Source organism: Melospiza georgiana, chromosome 7 (assembly GCF_028018845.1).
Source record: "Melospiza georgiana isolate bMelGeo1 chromosome 7, bMelGeo1.pri, whole genome shotgun sequence".
Lineage (NCBI taxonomy): Eukaryota > Metazoa > Chordata > Aves > Passeriformes > Passerellidae > Melospiza > Melospiza georgiana.
Genome location: NC_080436.1, coordinates 23872027 through 23890318, shown reverse-complemented (window position 1 = coordinate 23890318; position 18292 = coordinate 23872027). Strand labels below are relative to the sequence as shown.

General features: G+C 35.7%; 1 protein-coding gene across 4 annotated transcripts in view; it reads right to left on the bottom strand.

Moving 5' to 3' along the window:
* Positions 1–18292, bottom strand: part of KCNH7 (potassium voltage-gated channel subfamily H member 7) — a 207502-nt gene that overhangs the window by 42228 nt on the left and 146982 nt on the right. For all 4 annotated transcript variants that reach the window (XM_058027488.1, XM_058027492.1, XM_058027491.1 and 1 more), the window contains 2 exons: positions 17802–18016; positions 387–812 (listed from right to left, as the gene is read on the bottom strand). In XM_058027488.1, the coding sequence (XP_057883471.1) occupies positions 387–812; positions 17802–18016 (641 nt within the window). The remainder of the gene's footprint in view (positions 1–386; positions 813–17801; positions 18017–18292) is intronic.

The window sequence follows — 18292 nt, the reverse complement described above, 5'->3', positions numbered from 1 at the left end:
TTTTAATGAAGCAATGTCAACACAGTACTTACATGCATCATGGAAAGTTTTTAACAAGTAAGTGACAAATCAAAGCAGCATTTCCTATAAAAAACCATTTGACCAAGTCCTTCACACACAATATATTTATTATTTCTCAAGACAGTGTCAAATATGGTATAACTGAAAAATTCTAGCTGAATCATGCAATGTTTTCTCTTCTTAATGAAAGCTAACATTGTGCCTTATTCTACAAAGGAAGATTTAATTTTAGTTTAACTTTGAAAGATGGGATGGAAAATACTAAGCAGCTATTAAATGACAAGCAAAAAATACTTTAGGATAGACAGAATATTATCGTGAAGTAATAAATTAAGATTTAAGATTTCTTATTCATTTAAGCTTACCTCTTCAGAGCCAGAGCCAAAAATCAGCAGGTCAAAAGGTATTGCAGCAACCATGTCAATTAGGAACCAGCCTTTGAAGTAGTGAATTGCTATTTTTGCTGGATCACTTACCACTTCTTCATTCTGGTTTACATATGTTGTTCTGAAGTTTATTAGAATGTCAATGATAAACATAATATCCACAATTAAGTCTACAACATTCAGTGGGCTGCAGGAATATCCACACTCTCTCCTCTTCCGATCCTCACTGTCGTTCAGAAGGAAGGCAGCAGAGTAGGGGGTGAATATGGCAGTGTATATGACCAGCAACAAAATGAGCCAGTCCCAGACGGCTTTGAAAGGACTGTAGTGCAATATAGTAAACTTGTTGATGCGAGGTGTCTGGAGTTTATATTCTGGTAGAACATCAGCCCCTAAGGATAGAACCTAAAATAAGAAATATCCACATCAGTAATCAGTAAACATAGCAAATACAGAACAAAAACTACTTCATTGTAGTTTTGAGAATTAAGCTTCAATTATTTAATGTTTTGGCAAACTAGATTTCTGTGAAATTCATGGTGTCTGCCAGGTCCAATAAATTCATTGATGATTTTGCACAGTAGGTTGATTCTTGTCCCCTGTAGCAAACATTAAGAAGCATATCTTATATCCATAAAATCTGCATTATTAAGCATGTCATGAAATTCATTTATCCACCACATGATAACCTTGCCAGCCTTCTCAGGGCCAGTGAATGACTTTTCTTGCAGAGATGTAGTGTTTTTCTCCCAAAGCAAACCTATTATCATTGGCTTTCATTCCCTACAAAAGAGTTTACACTCATTAGAAAGAGCACACAACCAAAAATTAAAAAAAGTTAGTGTCTTTGACATCTATCTACACTTTGAGTTTTGTGGTGTTAGAAACCTTCATGCACAGAGAAATTACACTGAGGCTATAGTTCTAGTTCAGCTAAAGGTGTGACAAAGGATACCATAGGACTAGTGCCTTTTCCTTCACTTCTACTTTTGTCAATGCTTAAATCTTTTAAAAGTATGGATTTGTTATCTGCTGGTGTTATCTGAGTTGGATTGCAGTTTTATTTGGAAGGATTATTTGTAAGCATTGTTTAATTTGCTGGCTCTGGAAGCTGAAATGTTTGCTTTGTTGCAAAGAGCAAGCATTGTGTGAGCACCAGATAAAACAAATTTCCTTTGGCTGCTCTTTCAGTCTGATTGAATTCTGTCAGGAAGGAACAAAACCTTTAAGGATCAAAAGGTAAATTATATTTTCTCTCTATTCAGTGTTTGGGATTGTCAGCAATGATGCTAATTATTGCCTTCTGTGCTGCAAATGATCTCCAAATCCTACGGGACTCAGAACACCATTTCATTTTACACAGGCTGGTGAACAAACATCAGATGGTGACAACCTTCAGTTATTACTCAGTTGGGCAATATTCATTGTTCATGAAATCTCATACCCCTTTTCCACCAATTACTTCTGCTTAGTCCTTATTCTCCTGCTATTTAAAAACAATTCTATTTAAAAAAAAGGTCACTTCAAAAGCTATTAAAATGAATAATTCTACTCAAATGAAATGGTGATTGGACGGGGATATACCTTTTCAGTGATATTGCCTGCTTTTATTTGCTTTCTTTTTACAGTTAGTATTCTGGGACTTGAGAATTCAGCTTGTTCAAGACTGAGGGAATCCGTGCTCCTTAAACATAATCTTAGAAAATTCTAAGGGTCAGCGCAGCATTTTCTGTCTAAAATTTCAACAGAAATAGTTGCATAAATCTTAGACCCCATCCTTAGTAATATAAGTGACATTAATCTTACCCAGTCAAATTCTACTCTGAAAATATTGTGAGAACATGAGGGTTAATAACCACTCTTCTTTGGTCTCTTTCACTTGAAGAAAGAAGTGATTAAGTCATCCAAAAGAATATGTGCTAGCTCCAAGCAGCCACCAAGCACTGGGCTGAACACTCTGCTGAGGTAGAGGCTGTTCATCAATTTTTTGTATTGTAACTAAGACTTGCATTTAACTAATGGTGCTGGCTACTTTTTTATGCATTAAACACATTAGCCAACAGCAAGCTGAAGCATTGCTTAGTCTCTTAAGCAGTCTTAATATATTTAGTCCCCTACCTGATGAGTTGACAAGGTTTTCTTAGTATTTGAGAACAGTGAGTATATGTGCCAAGTGAACTGCTATTTATAAAATTTATATCACTGTTCCGCTGGATTTTCAGACAATGAAGAAAATGGATTAGGCAACAAGGACAATAAAGCTTACTTCACATGTTTCTGTTGCTTTAAAATTCCAGACACTCTGCTTCACTTCAGAGCAACACAGAATGTAAACTGGACTAATTCCCCTGAAATCTGACTCCAAATCTAATTTTAGTTACATTTATTCCTAAATTGGTTTAAATTGATTTAGGCAAAACTGGAGTTTAAAAATCCAAACAATTGGACAAAATGAGGGAATAGCAGTATTCCCTCATTTCAGTGAGAATTCAAGGCCAGGCTGGATGGGGCCTGAACAAACTGGAGTAGTGGAAGGTAGCCCTGCCCATGGCAGGGAGATTGGAATGAGATAATCTTTAAACTCTCTTCCAATCCACACCATTCTATCACTCAATGATTCTACTATTCAAACTTTAGTTTCAAGACAGTCTGAGAGACCCATACTGCTATCACATGTATATTCATAAATTTTGTTCTGAGGCATTCTCATTCTAAATTTATTAAAGAATGCAAATGCACACAGTAAAAACCAAAGACCTAGAAACAAAGAAGCATAATAGCATATGAATAAATTATAGCAGAAATAATAAATGATTAATGTCACGATGAATTGTTAAATAAATATTTGTGTCAAACCATTGCATGGATTAACAGTATGGTTTCCTGGTTATTCTACCACTTGATGAGAGCAAGTCTGGGACAGGGCTGCATCCAGGCTCTTTAAGTGACTATAGAGCTAAGCAAAGCACATGAACATGGAAAAGAACCGGGAACCATTCCCAATGTATTCAAGAAGCACTGCACTCATCCCTCGAACATATTGCAAATGCATGGACCAAATGCAAAATGCAAGTTATTCAGAAAATACTGGACCTTTTTCACCTCTGCTAAGAAGTCACAATATTTTTTGTGCCGTGTATTTCCAAACAAACAGAAGATAGGTGTCTAACGTACACTCACAGAAAGAATATGTAACATGTTTACAACCTAGGTAACACCTTTCATCTAAAACAGAAGTACTGCACATCCAGAAAATTTGAACAAAGAACAATGTTTACAGGTGACAAAATATCAAAAAAGGTATCAGGGCTTGAGTGAAACTGAACAGATTTAAGGTAGATGGACACAGATATCTGTGTGAAAAGTAGATGTGAAAGTTTGATGGTTGCAATCATTAATAAATTAGATGGTACTTTGCTATGCCTCATGACCAAGTTTGCCTCATATGAAGTGTATGTATATTTAAATGGTGTAGTTATATTCAGTACTAAATACTGTTTTGTCACTGCTGCTTTTGCAACAGATGAATTAAAGTAAATCTTGTACTGACAAGGTTAGTCACGCATAGCACCTTTTATGTTAAGAGAATTTCATAAACATTTAATAAAGTTCAAACTATAAATATAGCCCCAAATTACTTTGGGAACTTTAAAATAAACATTTATCTCATCCATAAAACATCTTGTGTAAAACTATGTACCTGTTCAAATACAATGTTGAAATATTTATTTCTAAGAAATACTATATGACATGAAAAAAATATTATTTTGCCAATGTGTTGCTGCACTCACTCCAGTAGTACTCCAATTCTAGGCACACAGCCCTGAGAACTGAGTGGATGATCACTCCTACATCCTTAAGCCAGGAAGGATGTAGCAAATCTAGAAACACATCAGCACCTCATCTGCTGAGATACTTGAATAGCTACTATGATTTAAGGAGCTCATTGAATAAAGGATATTCAACACCAAAATATGAAATTACATGAAAATGTAAAGAAGAAGCTGAACCATGATAATTGTGTTGTAATCATTATCATAGCTAGTGGAAAAAAATGAAGGAATTTGGAATATCTGCCTCTTTAGATCTAACCCAAATACACAATACAATGTCTTCCTTTTTAAAGGTAGTTTTGAACTAATTTTCAGATCTTTATCAACAAGATTAATAACAGTATTGAACAGGAAAAACTTGGAAAGGAAAAGAAATGAGAAACATGAATCAGACTTGCAAGCAAAGGCCATATTCTTGTAATTGACGGTTTTTGTCCTGACCTTAAATCAGAATGATAGAGCACTCAAAATGAGGGAGTATTGCTTCAGCTTTAAAATGGTTTTAACAGATTTTATGGAAATTTCTTCTCTGGAAGCAACCTCTCCTGTCTCTCTTTTCTCCTGTGTATTAGTTCTATTGAAGCTGCCAAGCTATAACTAGCAAGTACTTTTCCTCTCTATTCATACCATTACCATGAGACATCTACAGACTCGACCTCCTAAGGAGATTTCTGAATCTAAAACCAACTAAAAATAAATATTACACGAGTATTAATGAACAAATGGAATTTAAATTAACATTGACTTTCTGATAGTAGGCATTACCTAATTCCCCGAAAGACTTTAATGGATTTTCATATTTCAGTCATCTTGATGATTGTCTTCCTTATGCAGACATGAACAATTAAGAAGATTACACCAGTACTGAAAGAAAGCTGAAGTGCTCTTAATTTGGTGCAAACACAGTATTACATAAGGCTTTCACATACCAGCTTTACAAGATATTTTTACATGTAAAAGGTATTTTTACATGTAAAAGATATTTTTACATGTCTTTCAAAGGACAGCTACCAAAGAACATCTCCTGAAATACTAATGGTAGGGAATGTTAATAATACTTGCCTTCTTGTCTTACTCTCTTTGTCTTTATTAAAGGTTTTAAAATCATATAATGTGACTGTTTGTATATAATGCTGAATGCTAAAACACTCTCTGTCAGACAGTTTGTGGTAAAGTAATGAGGTCTTATACAGAAGGTTTTATTTTTTCTTCCACTACATCCTCAAATTCACCAAATGTAATTTTAGATAGATATTGAAACAAAACTTCTGCTAGTAGTGGTGGAACCTGAAAATTTAAAGATTATCTGAGTGTATTTTAATTTTTTTTGTTCTAGATATCCATCTGTCACATAGAAGCTTGTTTGAGGGAAATGGGACTTCCTTGTTGTGCCAAGTGCCTCGCTGAGGCCATGAAGGGCTAAATTTTCATGAAGTTATCAAATAATTATATATCTTATTCAGCTAAACATATTTACATACACAGCAAGGCAAAATCTTCAAATGGTTAAAGAAACATGCATGTCTCATGATCAAAACAGTAGAACAGCCTTTTTCTCCTGTTTGTTAAGTAAAATTGTTTGGGTTTCAGGGAAATAATATATATTGACTTACAAGACTCTTTCACCAAAATTGAATACATGTAATATCTCTAACCTATAATTTATTTTTATTAAGCTAGATATTAAAAGAGAGTAGGTATTTTTATAGTTAATTTTCCATGAAAATTTTAAGAAATGGTATGTAATCTTAAACCTCAGGGGCCTCTTCCTGCCAGTCAGTATATAATTACTTTGACATAGGTCAGAGCAACACTTAGAAGCACATAGATTTACTAAGAGCACTTTACTGCTCTTTAAAACTGAAATTAGGGATATACAGATTATTAAAGAAGATATTTACAAAGAAGATATTGACTTTTTTAGCAAAAGTTAATGACAGAATATGTATTAAAAGTTGCATAACCCTCTTATTTAAAATTCACTATGAGATAATATTTCAGAAGACAGAAAATGCTATCCTTCAACATTCTAGTGAGTTTGTGAGTTATTCAGTGCTCTTCTGGCAACACTAAGCTGCTGACAAGCATTTATATGTCTGAAAAAAAATATCAAGGGTCAAATTTCTTATAAGGGCTTAAATTATTGTGCGGTTTTTAGCAATCAAGAATATATTTTCTAGCATCTGTTCATAGTGTGACAAGAAAAGAAGCAGATTTTGAGATTTTGTGCTTGTTGATGTTATCTCATCCTTACAATATTTATGAAAAAAGCATTTGCTGGCTGTCAAATACTTTGATTGGATAAAGAAAAGAATAAAAGCTATAAGAATTTCTGAAGTGCATGGAGAGATAATGAAGTAACTGCATTCCTTGTTTGGTTCTATAATTACAGTACTTACTGACATAACTGTAAGGAGTACAGGAGAAAGGAAGAAAAGATCCTTATGTATATCTTCGTATTTAAGTTTAACTTTCAGTTTCTTGGTAAATATTTTTCCCATAATATGCAAAAAAGAGCAATCTTTAGAGTCTAGAAAATCTGCATTTTGTAATTAGACCCCATAGTGTTTAAAAATATATGAACTGCAATAGAAACTGTTCTGGTAGGGAGAAAACCTTACTTTAAAAATTGCCATCTTCCCTGTGGCTCTCCTTGTTTGTGCCTAACAAGCACATCCCAGCCTTGTTCACTTAAAGGAGATATTTAGTCTTAGCATTCTGACCAGGTTGTCCAAGTACTGCTCTCAGCACTACTTTTAGGAATGTTAAGTGCATTACCCAAACTTCTATACAATTTGGCCATCAATATTTTAACCAAAAAGCCATTTGGCAAGGCTAGATGGAGCAGATTGCATACATAGATACAGAAAATCTAATGATACAAATTACATTTCATTAGTAAAACCAACCCATATCAGCATGATCCAGATTTTTAGGGCCACCCATTCCATTAATGCTGGTTAGGCATAGAAAAAGGGTGGATTTGTGACCATGGAGAAGTGAGCAGACAAACTTGCCTTTGCTCAACCAGTAGCTGGATCTTATGTTTTTGCATTGTAAATCTTTTATTGTTTTACAATGCAAGAACTTATTTTAGTTTTGAAGAATTGTGGCAAGACATGGTATGATCTTCATGGTAATTCTTCACTAAATACTCTGATATTCCAACAGAATCAATAACAAAACAAAAATAGCACAGAACCAGTGAGAAAAAAGTAAGTCCTTGAGAAGCTCTACCTTGCCCGTGCTATGCTAAATGAAGCTCATGTTTTGGAGAGAACAAGAGGTTTTATTTATGGATTTAACCAGTGTCCTGATTCTGGCTACGGGAGAGTTAATTTTTGTTCTTAGTAGCTGACACACTGCTCTGTTTTGGATTTGGTATAGGAATAATGTTGAAAACACATTGATGCCTTGGCTGCTAAGTCATGTTTGCCCTAAGTCATGGACTTTTCAGTTTCCCAGGCTCTCTCAGTGAGCAGGTGCACAAAAAGCTGGGAGGAAGCATGGGCAGTACAGCCGACCTGATCAGGCCAATGCATAGTCCACAGCATAGAATGTCATGGCCAGACTAAAAACTGAGGGGGATCACCAGGAAGACAGACCTATCATGGCTTGGGAATGGGTTTGGCATCAGTCAGAAGGCTGGGAGCACTGTACTGTATAACTTGTTTTTCTTGGGTCTTCCCCTGTGTCTCCGTCTCTCCTGTTTTGTCTTCCCCTCTCCTTTTGTTTACACATCAGTACTAGTATCTCTCCTGACCTTCTCCTCCATCCCACTGAGGGTACAGGAGCAGCCGGAGCAGCTGCTGTATGATAGTTTTTGGGGTTAAACTGTGACAACCAGGGAGATACAAGAATCTTTTTGGTGCTACTGCAGGCACTGAAAGCTCAATCCAGTGGGGAAAATAGAATAGAAGCCTGTAAGCCTTAATGCTCATTGTTTTCTAGATATATTGACTAATTTATCACACAGTGCAAACTGAAGTTTCCTTTCCTTACTGGATATTGTGGGTGTAAAGAAGTGAGAAAACAGACAGCACAATATATCTGCAAATAACTATCCTAGACAAAACTTATTTTTCAAGCTTTTTTTGAAAATCTGTAAGGAGGCTAGAGTCTGCATCCTAACCTAACAAAATTTGTCAAAATAAATTAGCTGGCCTCTAACAAGTTCTGCAGAATGGCCATGAGCCACAGGCTCTGATTTTTTTCTCAATTCCAAACTCAGCAACTAACAACATCAGAGACTAAGATGTAGCAAAATGTGTTATTCTCTTTCGGTTATAGTCTTCCATTTGTAACTCATCTACAAACCCAGTGAAATGAAACTTCCTTGAACAGAACAAATTGGTACAAATATGAGCACATATCATTCAGAAGTTATTTGGCTTCAAAAGAAAGGTTTCTTCATAATTGATAGAATTCATTTAGAAAGTAGAACATTTTCAAAGATGGATACTTAGAATAGAAAAAAAATGCAAAGCTGTGAAATGAAGAACTTTTCTTCCCATTTAATAAATGTTTCTCATTTATTAGTAGTAGTATACTCCTAATACGAGCTGAACATACCATTTCACGCCAGCTTCCAAGATATTGAGTAGTTACTGGAATTTCCATATTTAAAAAGATGCTACCTTAATGTAAAACTGGCAATTCTTTTAGTAAAAAAGAAATTTTTATGATTGTAAATAAACCTAAAGTATCTTAAGGACGATTTTACCATGTGCTACAATGCAAAATTTATTCAATTGTCAAAGAAAACTAGACTTACCTAAGGTAAATAAAATATCAAGAAGAAACTCTGTGTTTTCTACGTATCAATATCAGGTAAATATTCATATAATTTCAATACTTTATTTCAGATAGATTTTTATTTTATAGTATAGTTTTACACTTTCAATGGTGTTAGAGATAGAATGTTATAATCTATGGCTTAAACATCTTCCTTAAGGACTTTTGCCTATTATAGTAGAACTGTACTAGCAAAGCTGCAGAGACCACCACGCCCTGAACAGGCCTTCTGACTGAGGCCCAAAACTACTCCTTGATGAAGTCAGTGACTCAGGCCTGGGCTAGAAGAATACATTCACAGCTGGATCATCCTTAGCACCTTCAGGGTGGAGACCACAGCCTCAGGGCTGCCAGCTGCCAGGCTTGAACAGACCCTCGAACCGAAGGGTGAGGGGAAAGAGGCGTTGGGTGTGTAGTGAAAAAGCCTCTGGTCAGAGGCGGTGAGCACCCATCCTCCACTGTGCACAGCTCAGATGTGGGGCCGCTTCACCCTGGGAAGGACAGCAGAAGGGTGTCACGGCCCATCGAAGCCTCCTCCAAAGAGGTCCCCAGACTGCATCAGAGCACTGCAACATGATACAACATATCCAAAGTGCTGCAAGGGACTGTGTCAAACTGGTCCCCTTAGGGGAGGCGCCTTGGGCGTTCCCACCTGGTCTAACATACATCAACGCTCTGCATTCTGCACTTTTTGGTGCAGTGCTGCGGGGCATGGAGAGGGGAGACTCTCACTGCCAAGAAGACCAGATGGAGGGGGACAATGAGACACAGTTGAGACCCCAGGAAGGGTGATATGTTTCACTCTCTCCCTGTCCCCCCACTCCCCATGCACAACTCTTTCTCTCTTTCCTTCTCTCTTCTCTCCCTCTCTCTCCCCTTTTGCCTCTTTTACTATTAAATGAAATATGCCATTTTTTTTGGTGCCAACGTCTAACCTCATCTGGTTTTAATCATGTTTTTTGGGTATATTTCAAACTTTTCAAACCTCTCTGGGTCTGATCTGTGTTATTCACAGACGCTTCATTTCCCCCACTCTTCTGTGTTTAAACTGGTTCATAACAGATGGCTTGAACTAGCCACTTTTAATAAATACTTCCTAGAGATTTTCCTTGTGCTATGCTTATTGATTTTATGGTCAGTAACACCAACATCATCCATAAATATAATTTAAGGAGTGTTTCTCCTTTTTACTCCCTCTTTTTTTTTTTTTTTTTTTTTTTTTTTTTTTTTTTTTTTTGAAAAGCAATAACTCTGAAGTATTCTGGGTTTGCCCTTCTCTATTGATTCTGTTACCAGTTACAAGCTGAAAGCATTATCCAAGTTCTAACACATGACAGGGAATAGATGAGAAAAATGACCTTCTCATTCGGCTTATTAATTTTGAGGGCATTCAGAATTCATCAAACAACACACTGTGGTGACTGGGGTTAATGGTCTTTGCTTTTTCTTACTATTTCTACTACTTTGAAAAAATGCTAAACCTTATCAGGCCCTAACTAGAAAACATTTTCCTCAGTTGCCACTACATCAAAAACAACTAATCCACATGCTTTTTTCCTCCCCTCTGCCCAAGACATAAAAATAATAACCTCATTGCTATTTCTTGTTAATATGCTTAAGGATCTAATTTATAATTAATGTTAGAACATAACTGCTTTATAATAATCATCATAACACCTGCAAATTGCAGGAACTTTCTTTTTAAAATTTAGTTTATTCATCAATTTCTTTCATTAGTGATGTGTGGGAGAGTAAAAATTTCCTTGAAAAAACTAATCATTAGATTACCCACAAAAACTTCAGTTTGTATACTAGCTAGTATTACATGAAAAGAGAAAAGAATTTAAATTGTTAGCTGATCACACTTGCCTTTTTTTTTCCTGAGGAAAACACTTTTAAAAGGTGGGACTATATAATTTCAGGTAAATGCTAAACATTGCCTGTCCAGGTTATGGCATTTTGTGACTAGATCCAACATTGGTCCTACAGTATGTACATGTGAGTTGCCTGGCACTAGAGCAGAGTTCAGACTCCAGACCATTTGAGGGTAAGGGCACTTAGAGAGGGAGGGAGTCCTGAGTCTGAATCCGTGGTGCCCAGGGTTATTTTTGTGCCTTTTTTAACAGATGGTCATTTATGTAAGATAAGTAACAGTCAAATTACTCTGGAACTACAATCCAGGATTGCCTCTTTCTAAGAGGTTGTCCTGAATGTTAGCTACACCAGCGGTGTTCTTGAAAAATAGCAGCTTTTTGTGACCCATGAGATCCACAGCATTCTGCCCTCTTCCCTTCCTCTTTCCCCATGTCAGCTGCTATTGCTGTCTATCTCTGGGAAATTATATACTTATGCTCTCCTAAAGATAGAAACTGTCCTGGGTTAACACGGTAACTACTAGACCCTGATCTAACTTTGCAGTTGTGCTGTTTTGCATAGGAGGCTGGGTTAGATGGCCTCTAGAGGTCTCTTCCACACTACATTTTTGTACAGTTCTAAGGTTAAGTGAAAGATGGACTATGACTTTCACAGCTGTTTTAAGGCAACTCTAACTGCATATGTGAAAGCTATTATTCCAGACTGCCCATGCCAAATGCATCAGAGGATCTCACAGCACTTTGGATTTTAGTGGGGTTTGACTTGCTGTTCATGGTGAGACTGTTCTGGTGAGTGTCAAAACTGTTGCTTTCAGCAGAGTAACCTACCAAGTTTAGAAACTTCCAAGGTCAATCCTCATGAAGTGGGAGTTTGGGTGTTTATAGCTCTAGACCAGAGAAATGAGGCTTGCCTAAATGCTGCCAACACCTTCATTTCTATAAGCTTTGCTTGCTTTGTAGAGTATTAGTTCTTGTACTCAACTCCTTATTATCAGAACAAATTACAATGCCATCTGAAAGTCTATTTTCTCCTAGTCCTTAGCATTAGAAGAGGAATGTTGCTTTGGCAAATGAGCTAATATTAACAAAGGTCATATGCTTTATTCCATGTTAGCATCACGACAGTAAACACAGAGATCACACAAAGCTTTGATTACTCAAAACTGTAATTCATAGAAGATAGTGGATATTTTTTTTCAACTCAGCAAGATCAGGTAATAGAAGAGCAGATCTTGGGGGAAGGACATGGACTAATTAAGGATGCATCCAGGTTACATGCTGCAAAGCATCTGGGCTTTCCGACTGCTCCATTTCTACCATATGTTGTGAAACACTGCAGCAGTTCAGATGCCTAAACCTATTCAGCTGTCACAAAAAGAAGAGGCTCTACTGTAAGGAAGGAATATTTTATCTTTCACAATTGTTGTGAATCTTATTTTTATTACTTGATGCAGCAGCAAATAATTGTAATGAAGATACTATGCTTTCTTCTGAAACTGATCAAAACAGTGGGCTTTAATTTCTGCTTCCACACACTTGGAATACCTGTTTGCTCTGGTGAAAAAGATACTACTTTACAGTTGTGGTGACACCTTGGCACAGGTTTAAATGGCTACAGTGGGACTGAGGTATTTTTACTGGTTTTAACCATGGCATCTGCTTTTCTTGGTTTCACAGCGTGTCACACTTGCTAAATTACAATGAAATTACTCACATTTATACTATTTCTATAATTACATCTATAGTAATTACAAAGTCTAATTATGTAATGACAATAAAAGATGAAAATTTATTGCATGGGGGTGCTAACTATTACTGTAAAGAAAGGGAAAACTCCTGTATAAGATGTGTCAATTCACAAGTAACAGGAAAAAGAAGCATTTCATTTCAGAGTAAATTTAAACTTTCCATACATTAGGAAATGTTGGCCCTGCTTACCCCCTAATTTCACTATTATATGTATCTCTTGCTGTGTAATTGGAAGGCATCAAAATTGTTTCCCCTTTATTCAGTTTTCTGCATTATGCAGAATGCAAAATGAACAGCCTTGAAATGTTGTGTGTATGTGAGTTATTGCAGGATGTAAACAGCACAGTGCGTCAGCTGAATCAGACTGCTGAAAACGTATAGATCAATAATTTGGTTTATTTTTAGGTTTTATATTGCCCCCCTCTGTCCTAGATGCTGGTAGTCTTCTTTTAGCCTGAAAACCTGAAGGTCAGTTTGAAGTCATGGTCATATAATAGTTCTTTTTATATCAGCAGCTTTATTGGCCTTGGGAGGATATTGTTACTTATTTCTTAATCTTTTGGGGAACAAAATAGAGTCTGGCCAGATTACAAAAACATGCAGTGAAACTACAAGGTCTATCACTTCATACATGGTCCCCAGCCTCCCCCCACCCCCCCTCACCAGCAGCTCTATTTTCGGAAGATTTGTGGGTGTTCAGCATGTCTGCAAATCAGATCACAATATTCTGTGTAGCCTGTCAAGGTATATATTTATCATTTCATAAGCCATATGACCAGTTTGGGTATATATATGTTTTCTAGAGGTGGGTGGATAATGAAACTGTTCTGAAATCTATTATTACAAGAAGTTAAAATATTACAGAGTTTTACTTTCCTGTAAGTCATTTATTGAGATAAATAATGAACAACAGATATATATTGGGCCTTTCAACCACATTCTGTATTCCTTCAGACTGATGAATTGCAAGGAGATAAATGTTCTCTGGACACTAGTGACCAAAGCAACAAAACAGTTTTTCTTAAACAACACAATAAAGAGACCAGTAATTTGCAGTTTATTAACTGGGACAATTATTTGTAGACAGTATTAAGTTATGGGAATTCAGGAATTCTGTCTTTTCTTTAAAAATAAGGCACAGACACTGACTGTTCTAGTCTTCATGAGTCTGTTTACAATGGAGTTCACAGCTTTGCAGCTGTACATCAGTGGAAACTGGATGTCTAAAAAGCTTTAAAATAAATCAGTATTTAAGCAAAAGATAAAATCAGTTCCTGTTGTGTCTTTGTACCTTGAAATTTTAAGGCCAGAAGTCCCCTTTATGAATTCATAAAAAATGTTAAGGGACAGATGTCAGACTTTTGCCCTACTGCTTTCTTTAATAAAAGTCTACTTTTGTGCCTCTAGGAAGACTTGTCTCTTTCTAACCATCAGTGTCAGGACCCCAACTGAACCTGTCAGTACAAAAGAGTGCAGAAATTGCACTGTCCTCCTGAACAGACTGTAAAAAAGAAATAAGACTGTAAAAAAGAAATAATGGAAAAAAGGAAGTTGACATTCTTCTAGAAGAGAGTGACATTAACACCTCTGGAAATTATAAGGAAAAATATTTTAAAAATCAATCTTTTCTTAAGTGGAATGGAAATGTAAATATAATTTAGTCACAAAAATCTCCACTAGGATATAACAATGCAAATTTATCAATCAGGGTTATCTGGCAGCTACACCTGGATTAATTCTCTGACTAAAAGTCAGTTATGCCGAAAGTGTCCAGAAGATGTTATGCTTCTTGGCATTACACAAGGAGTTATGATCAGTGAAGCCCCAGGTGAAAATCCAGGCAAAGCAATCAGGGAATTTACTTATTCAGGACCATCACATGTGCTGCACTTCACTGCAAGCTATATCTTAAGGCAATTTTCATCTCTACATAATGTCCTGAACCCTCCTGTTAAGTAGAAAAACAGTATTGGAAGGTTTCTTGCCGTAGAATGCATAACCTAGGTTTTTCTCTCAAAGTATAAACTACTGTCCCACAGCATCTCTTCTTTCTTCTAAAATAATTTTTCTAAATTTTATTCTACTTTCTATTTCTAATTTATTCCACCAAAATCTTTTTACTAAAGTATCTGACTCCTCTTTAAATGTTTTCTCAAAGTGCAGCACTTCCTCTAAACACAGTGGCCAATGACTCTCTTATTTACTTTATTCATTATTCTTCCTCTTCCCTCTGAAGGTGGCTATGTGCCATCCTTTCCTTTTTCACTCTCTTAAAGACCCAAATTACATCCCCATCTTGCGGATATTAAAGTTATACAGCTGTTGTCTTTGGAAAGAACTTGTTGCATTCTGTGATGCTGATACTTGATTTATTACTGTTGAGAGAGAATGAGAGAGAATCCAGGCTGCATGTCCAACAGAAATGCTCACTGGTATATTTTGCATTCCACCATGAGGAGCCACAGTAGTTGAATTGTCAGATTTTAACATCAGGATCACATTTCTCAGCAAAACTTAGGAAAGGGAGAAAGATAGAAAACATGACTACAAAGGGAGAGATGGATGGATGTATATTTGAATGGCACAATATGTGACCTTTCATGTCATCAAGTCCTGCAATCCCAGAAAATGCAGCATCTTATGTACCCCTTCCCTACATCCTCAGGGTCTTTCTAGCAACACTTAAAATTGCTGCCCTAACTTCTTTCATTAGAAGACTGTTTCAGAATGTCACAACTCTGATTAAGGGTGACCTTTGAACTTACTATGGCTGTTTTGTACTCATTTGCTCTTTTACTGATATTTCCCCATAGGTTAAATAGATCATATTGCCCTCTGTGTATTTTTGATGCTGTTTGGCAGATTTCCTTATCAGAGACTGTGCCAGCATGAGCATATTTTTACTACCTCCTTTAACATTTCCTAACATTTCCACCATATTATATTCTCAACACTCTGCTCAAATCTTCCAAGCCCACTTTTGCGCTGTTCTGCAGATAGATTCCTGATGGATCTATGGCCCAAGAACAGATTTACAAAGAAATTTATATTCAGACATGAAGCAGTAGCTTCAAAGAGCTGACTCTAACAAAATATATTAAAATCACTGGGAATAGAAACATAAACAGGACTAAAACTAGCCACTTAAATCTTCTAAATGTCTATTTCTAATCTAATTAATGAATCTCTAGTTAACTAGATCCTTGACCACTGTAATACTATAGACCTACATTTATTTATATCTCCTAAGAGCTTCTACCTGTACCTAATTCTAGCATTTAGAATGCAGCAGCAACTAAAAATATTGATAAGTGAATGTAATAACAGAAAAAGCAGCAGCTGCAGGGAACTATTTCCAATTATAATGAATGATATGGCATCAAAGTTTGGTATGCAAATTGTGCTCCGCACAGTGGTTGAGATTGTTCTAGAAAAGGACATAAACCAATGTCAAATTAAATTGGAAGGCTTTTTTGAAGTGTAAAGATTTTATAGAGCATTTCAAATTTAATTTTGAATTTAGTAGGTATCAATTTTCATTGATAGATTAGCTGATCCATGCCATTTCCATTGGATTTTTTATAAAATCTAAATTATTTGGAGAATAAACATGGATTTAAAAAAAACCTTCTGCCCTCCCTTCGGCCCTCAACAGCTTCAGTAGAACGTAGAAGCTCAGCACTCTGGCACTAATTAGCCAGTCAGAATTCAAAAAACAAAAACCAAAAAAAACCAAAACCCAAAAACCAAAGAAAAAACACCCCTGAAAAACCTACCTTGTCTCATACTTATATAACTTATAAAAATTAGTCTTTTTTATGTAACTTGACTTTTTGCCGTATTATCTATGAAAAGATTTCTATATATAACTACTATGAATAATTTAAAACATATCAAAATGGATCCAGAAGAGATTATATCTTTCAAAACTGACCACAGAAGAAAGGACAATGGTTGCAGATTCAAGCTAGCTATTAAAGACAAAATATATGAAAGATAAAAATCCAATTACTTTTTAGGCACTAACTGATCTCAAAATAGAAATGATAGAACTTTTATCTCTATTTCTTTAGGAGGGTGTACAATACATCCCTTTTTATATCTGTCAAAGGGAGCAGGAACATGGACCCTGTCTGGCAAAGCACCAATGTAGAGAAGCTGCAGTCTGGTCAGCACTTGGGGACATGATTTAGTCGTGGACTTGTCCATGCTGGGTTAATGGTTGGACATGCTGGTCTTAAATTCTATCATTCTATGATTCTAAGTCCAAATATACTCTTGGCAAGATCTTCCTTATGGAATATCTATCTGCATTCTACTGCAAAGCACTTTTTACCTCTTTCAGTCTGTCTAGGCATTTAAGGGCCAACCCTCTGCTTACTAACCTTATAAATGCTATTTGGGATACTGTCATCTCTTGGTATTTTTTTCAGTATGTTCCACATTCCTCGCCTGTCCCTGTCACTCTCCATATAAGATTGTAACACAAATGAAATAATATTGAAATCAGCTGAAAATTTCCTTTGACTTCAGAGGGCACTGCATCTGTTTTAGAGTGAAGAAACAGCTATTTAAAATTATTTTAAATTTTGCTTCAATTCACAAGATATATTGTACATCCAGTCCAAAGGTATGTACTTTTCATTTTGACAGCCTTATGGAAGCACAGATATGGAAAAATATACCAATAAGAAAGATCATTATGAAAAGCCAAAGAACTTGAACAGAAATTATGAGATATAATTATGATACAGTGGCACAATCACCTACCATTTGTTATCATGTTGTACCCTAACTAATCAGCAATTCATAATGTTGAGAAAAAATTATGAAGAATGAAGCTAACATTTATGAATGACAGGAATCACTGAAATTAATGGTCTTATTTGGGACACGTGGTGCATACTAGATTTCTTTTCCATTAAAAAATAGGGAGCAGAAGAGTTTTGTTTGTTAGCAGTATCATCTGATGTTGTAGACTACCTCATAAACAACTGAATGGAAGGTAAATTACATAATGTTTTAAAGCCTTCAAATTATTCTGGAGATAGCCAAGCCACTCATTAAAAGAGTAAGAATCTATCAAATACAGTGGAAAAAAAAAAAAAAAGGAAAATGAGCTAAAATAACATGTATTACCTTACCTGTGTAACTTTCTCTGTTACATTGTGCGTTCGGTCTTTCACCTTAGGTGCAATAATTGCTTTCTCTGAAGAAGGAGGAGATGAAGATTTTTTTTCACTTTTGATATCTGAAAAGTTCAGTGTGAGTTGAGGAATTTTGTTGATTGTACTATATTTGTTGAGATTTGAATCCGATGTGGATCCCAACAGACTTGACTTGATATGATTAAAAGGCCCTGAAAAATCAGAACATATATTTAGTATCTGGGAAATTAAAGGAAATAAATTATCATTAATATTTAGGTGGGATATGTTAAAAGGGTGATTAAAAACTATTTTTCTGTATACTAGTTGTTAATAATAAAACTTATTTACATTTTAAAAATAACTCTTTTACTAATAAGATTGAAATCTAATATTGGCTATGAATAAGACATTTTCTTTACATATAACCCTCTATATTTTTTAGAAAGTTGATGGATTCCAAATTGCATAATGCATCTATCCTTAAT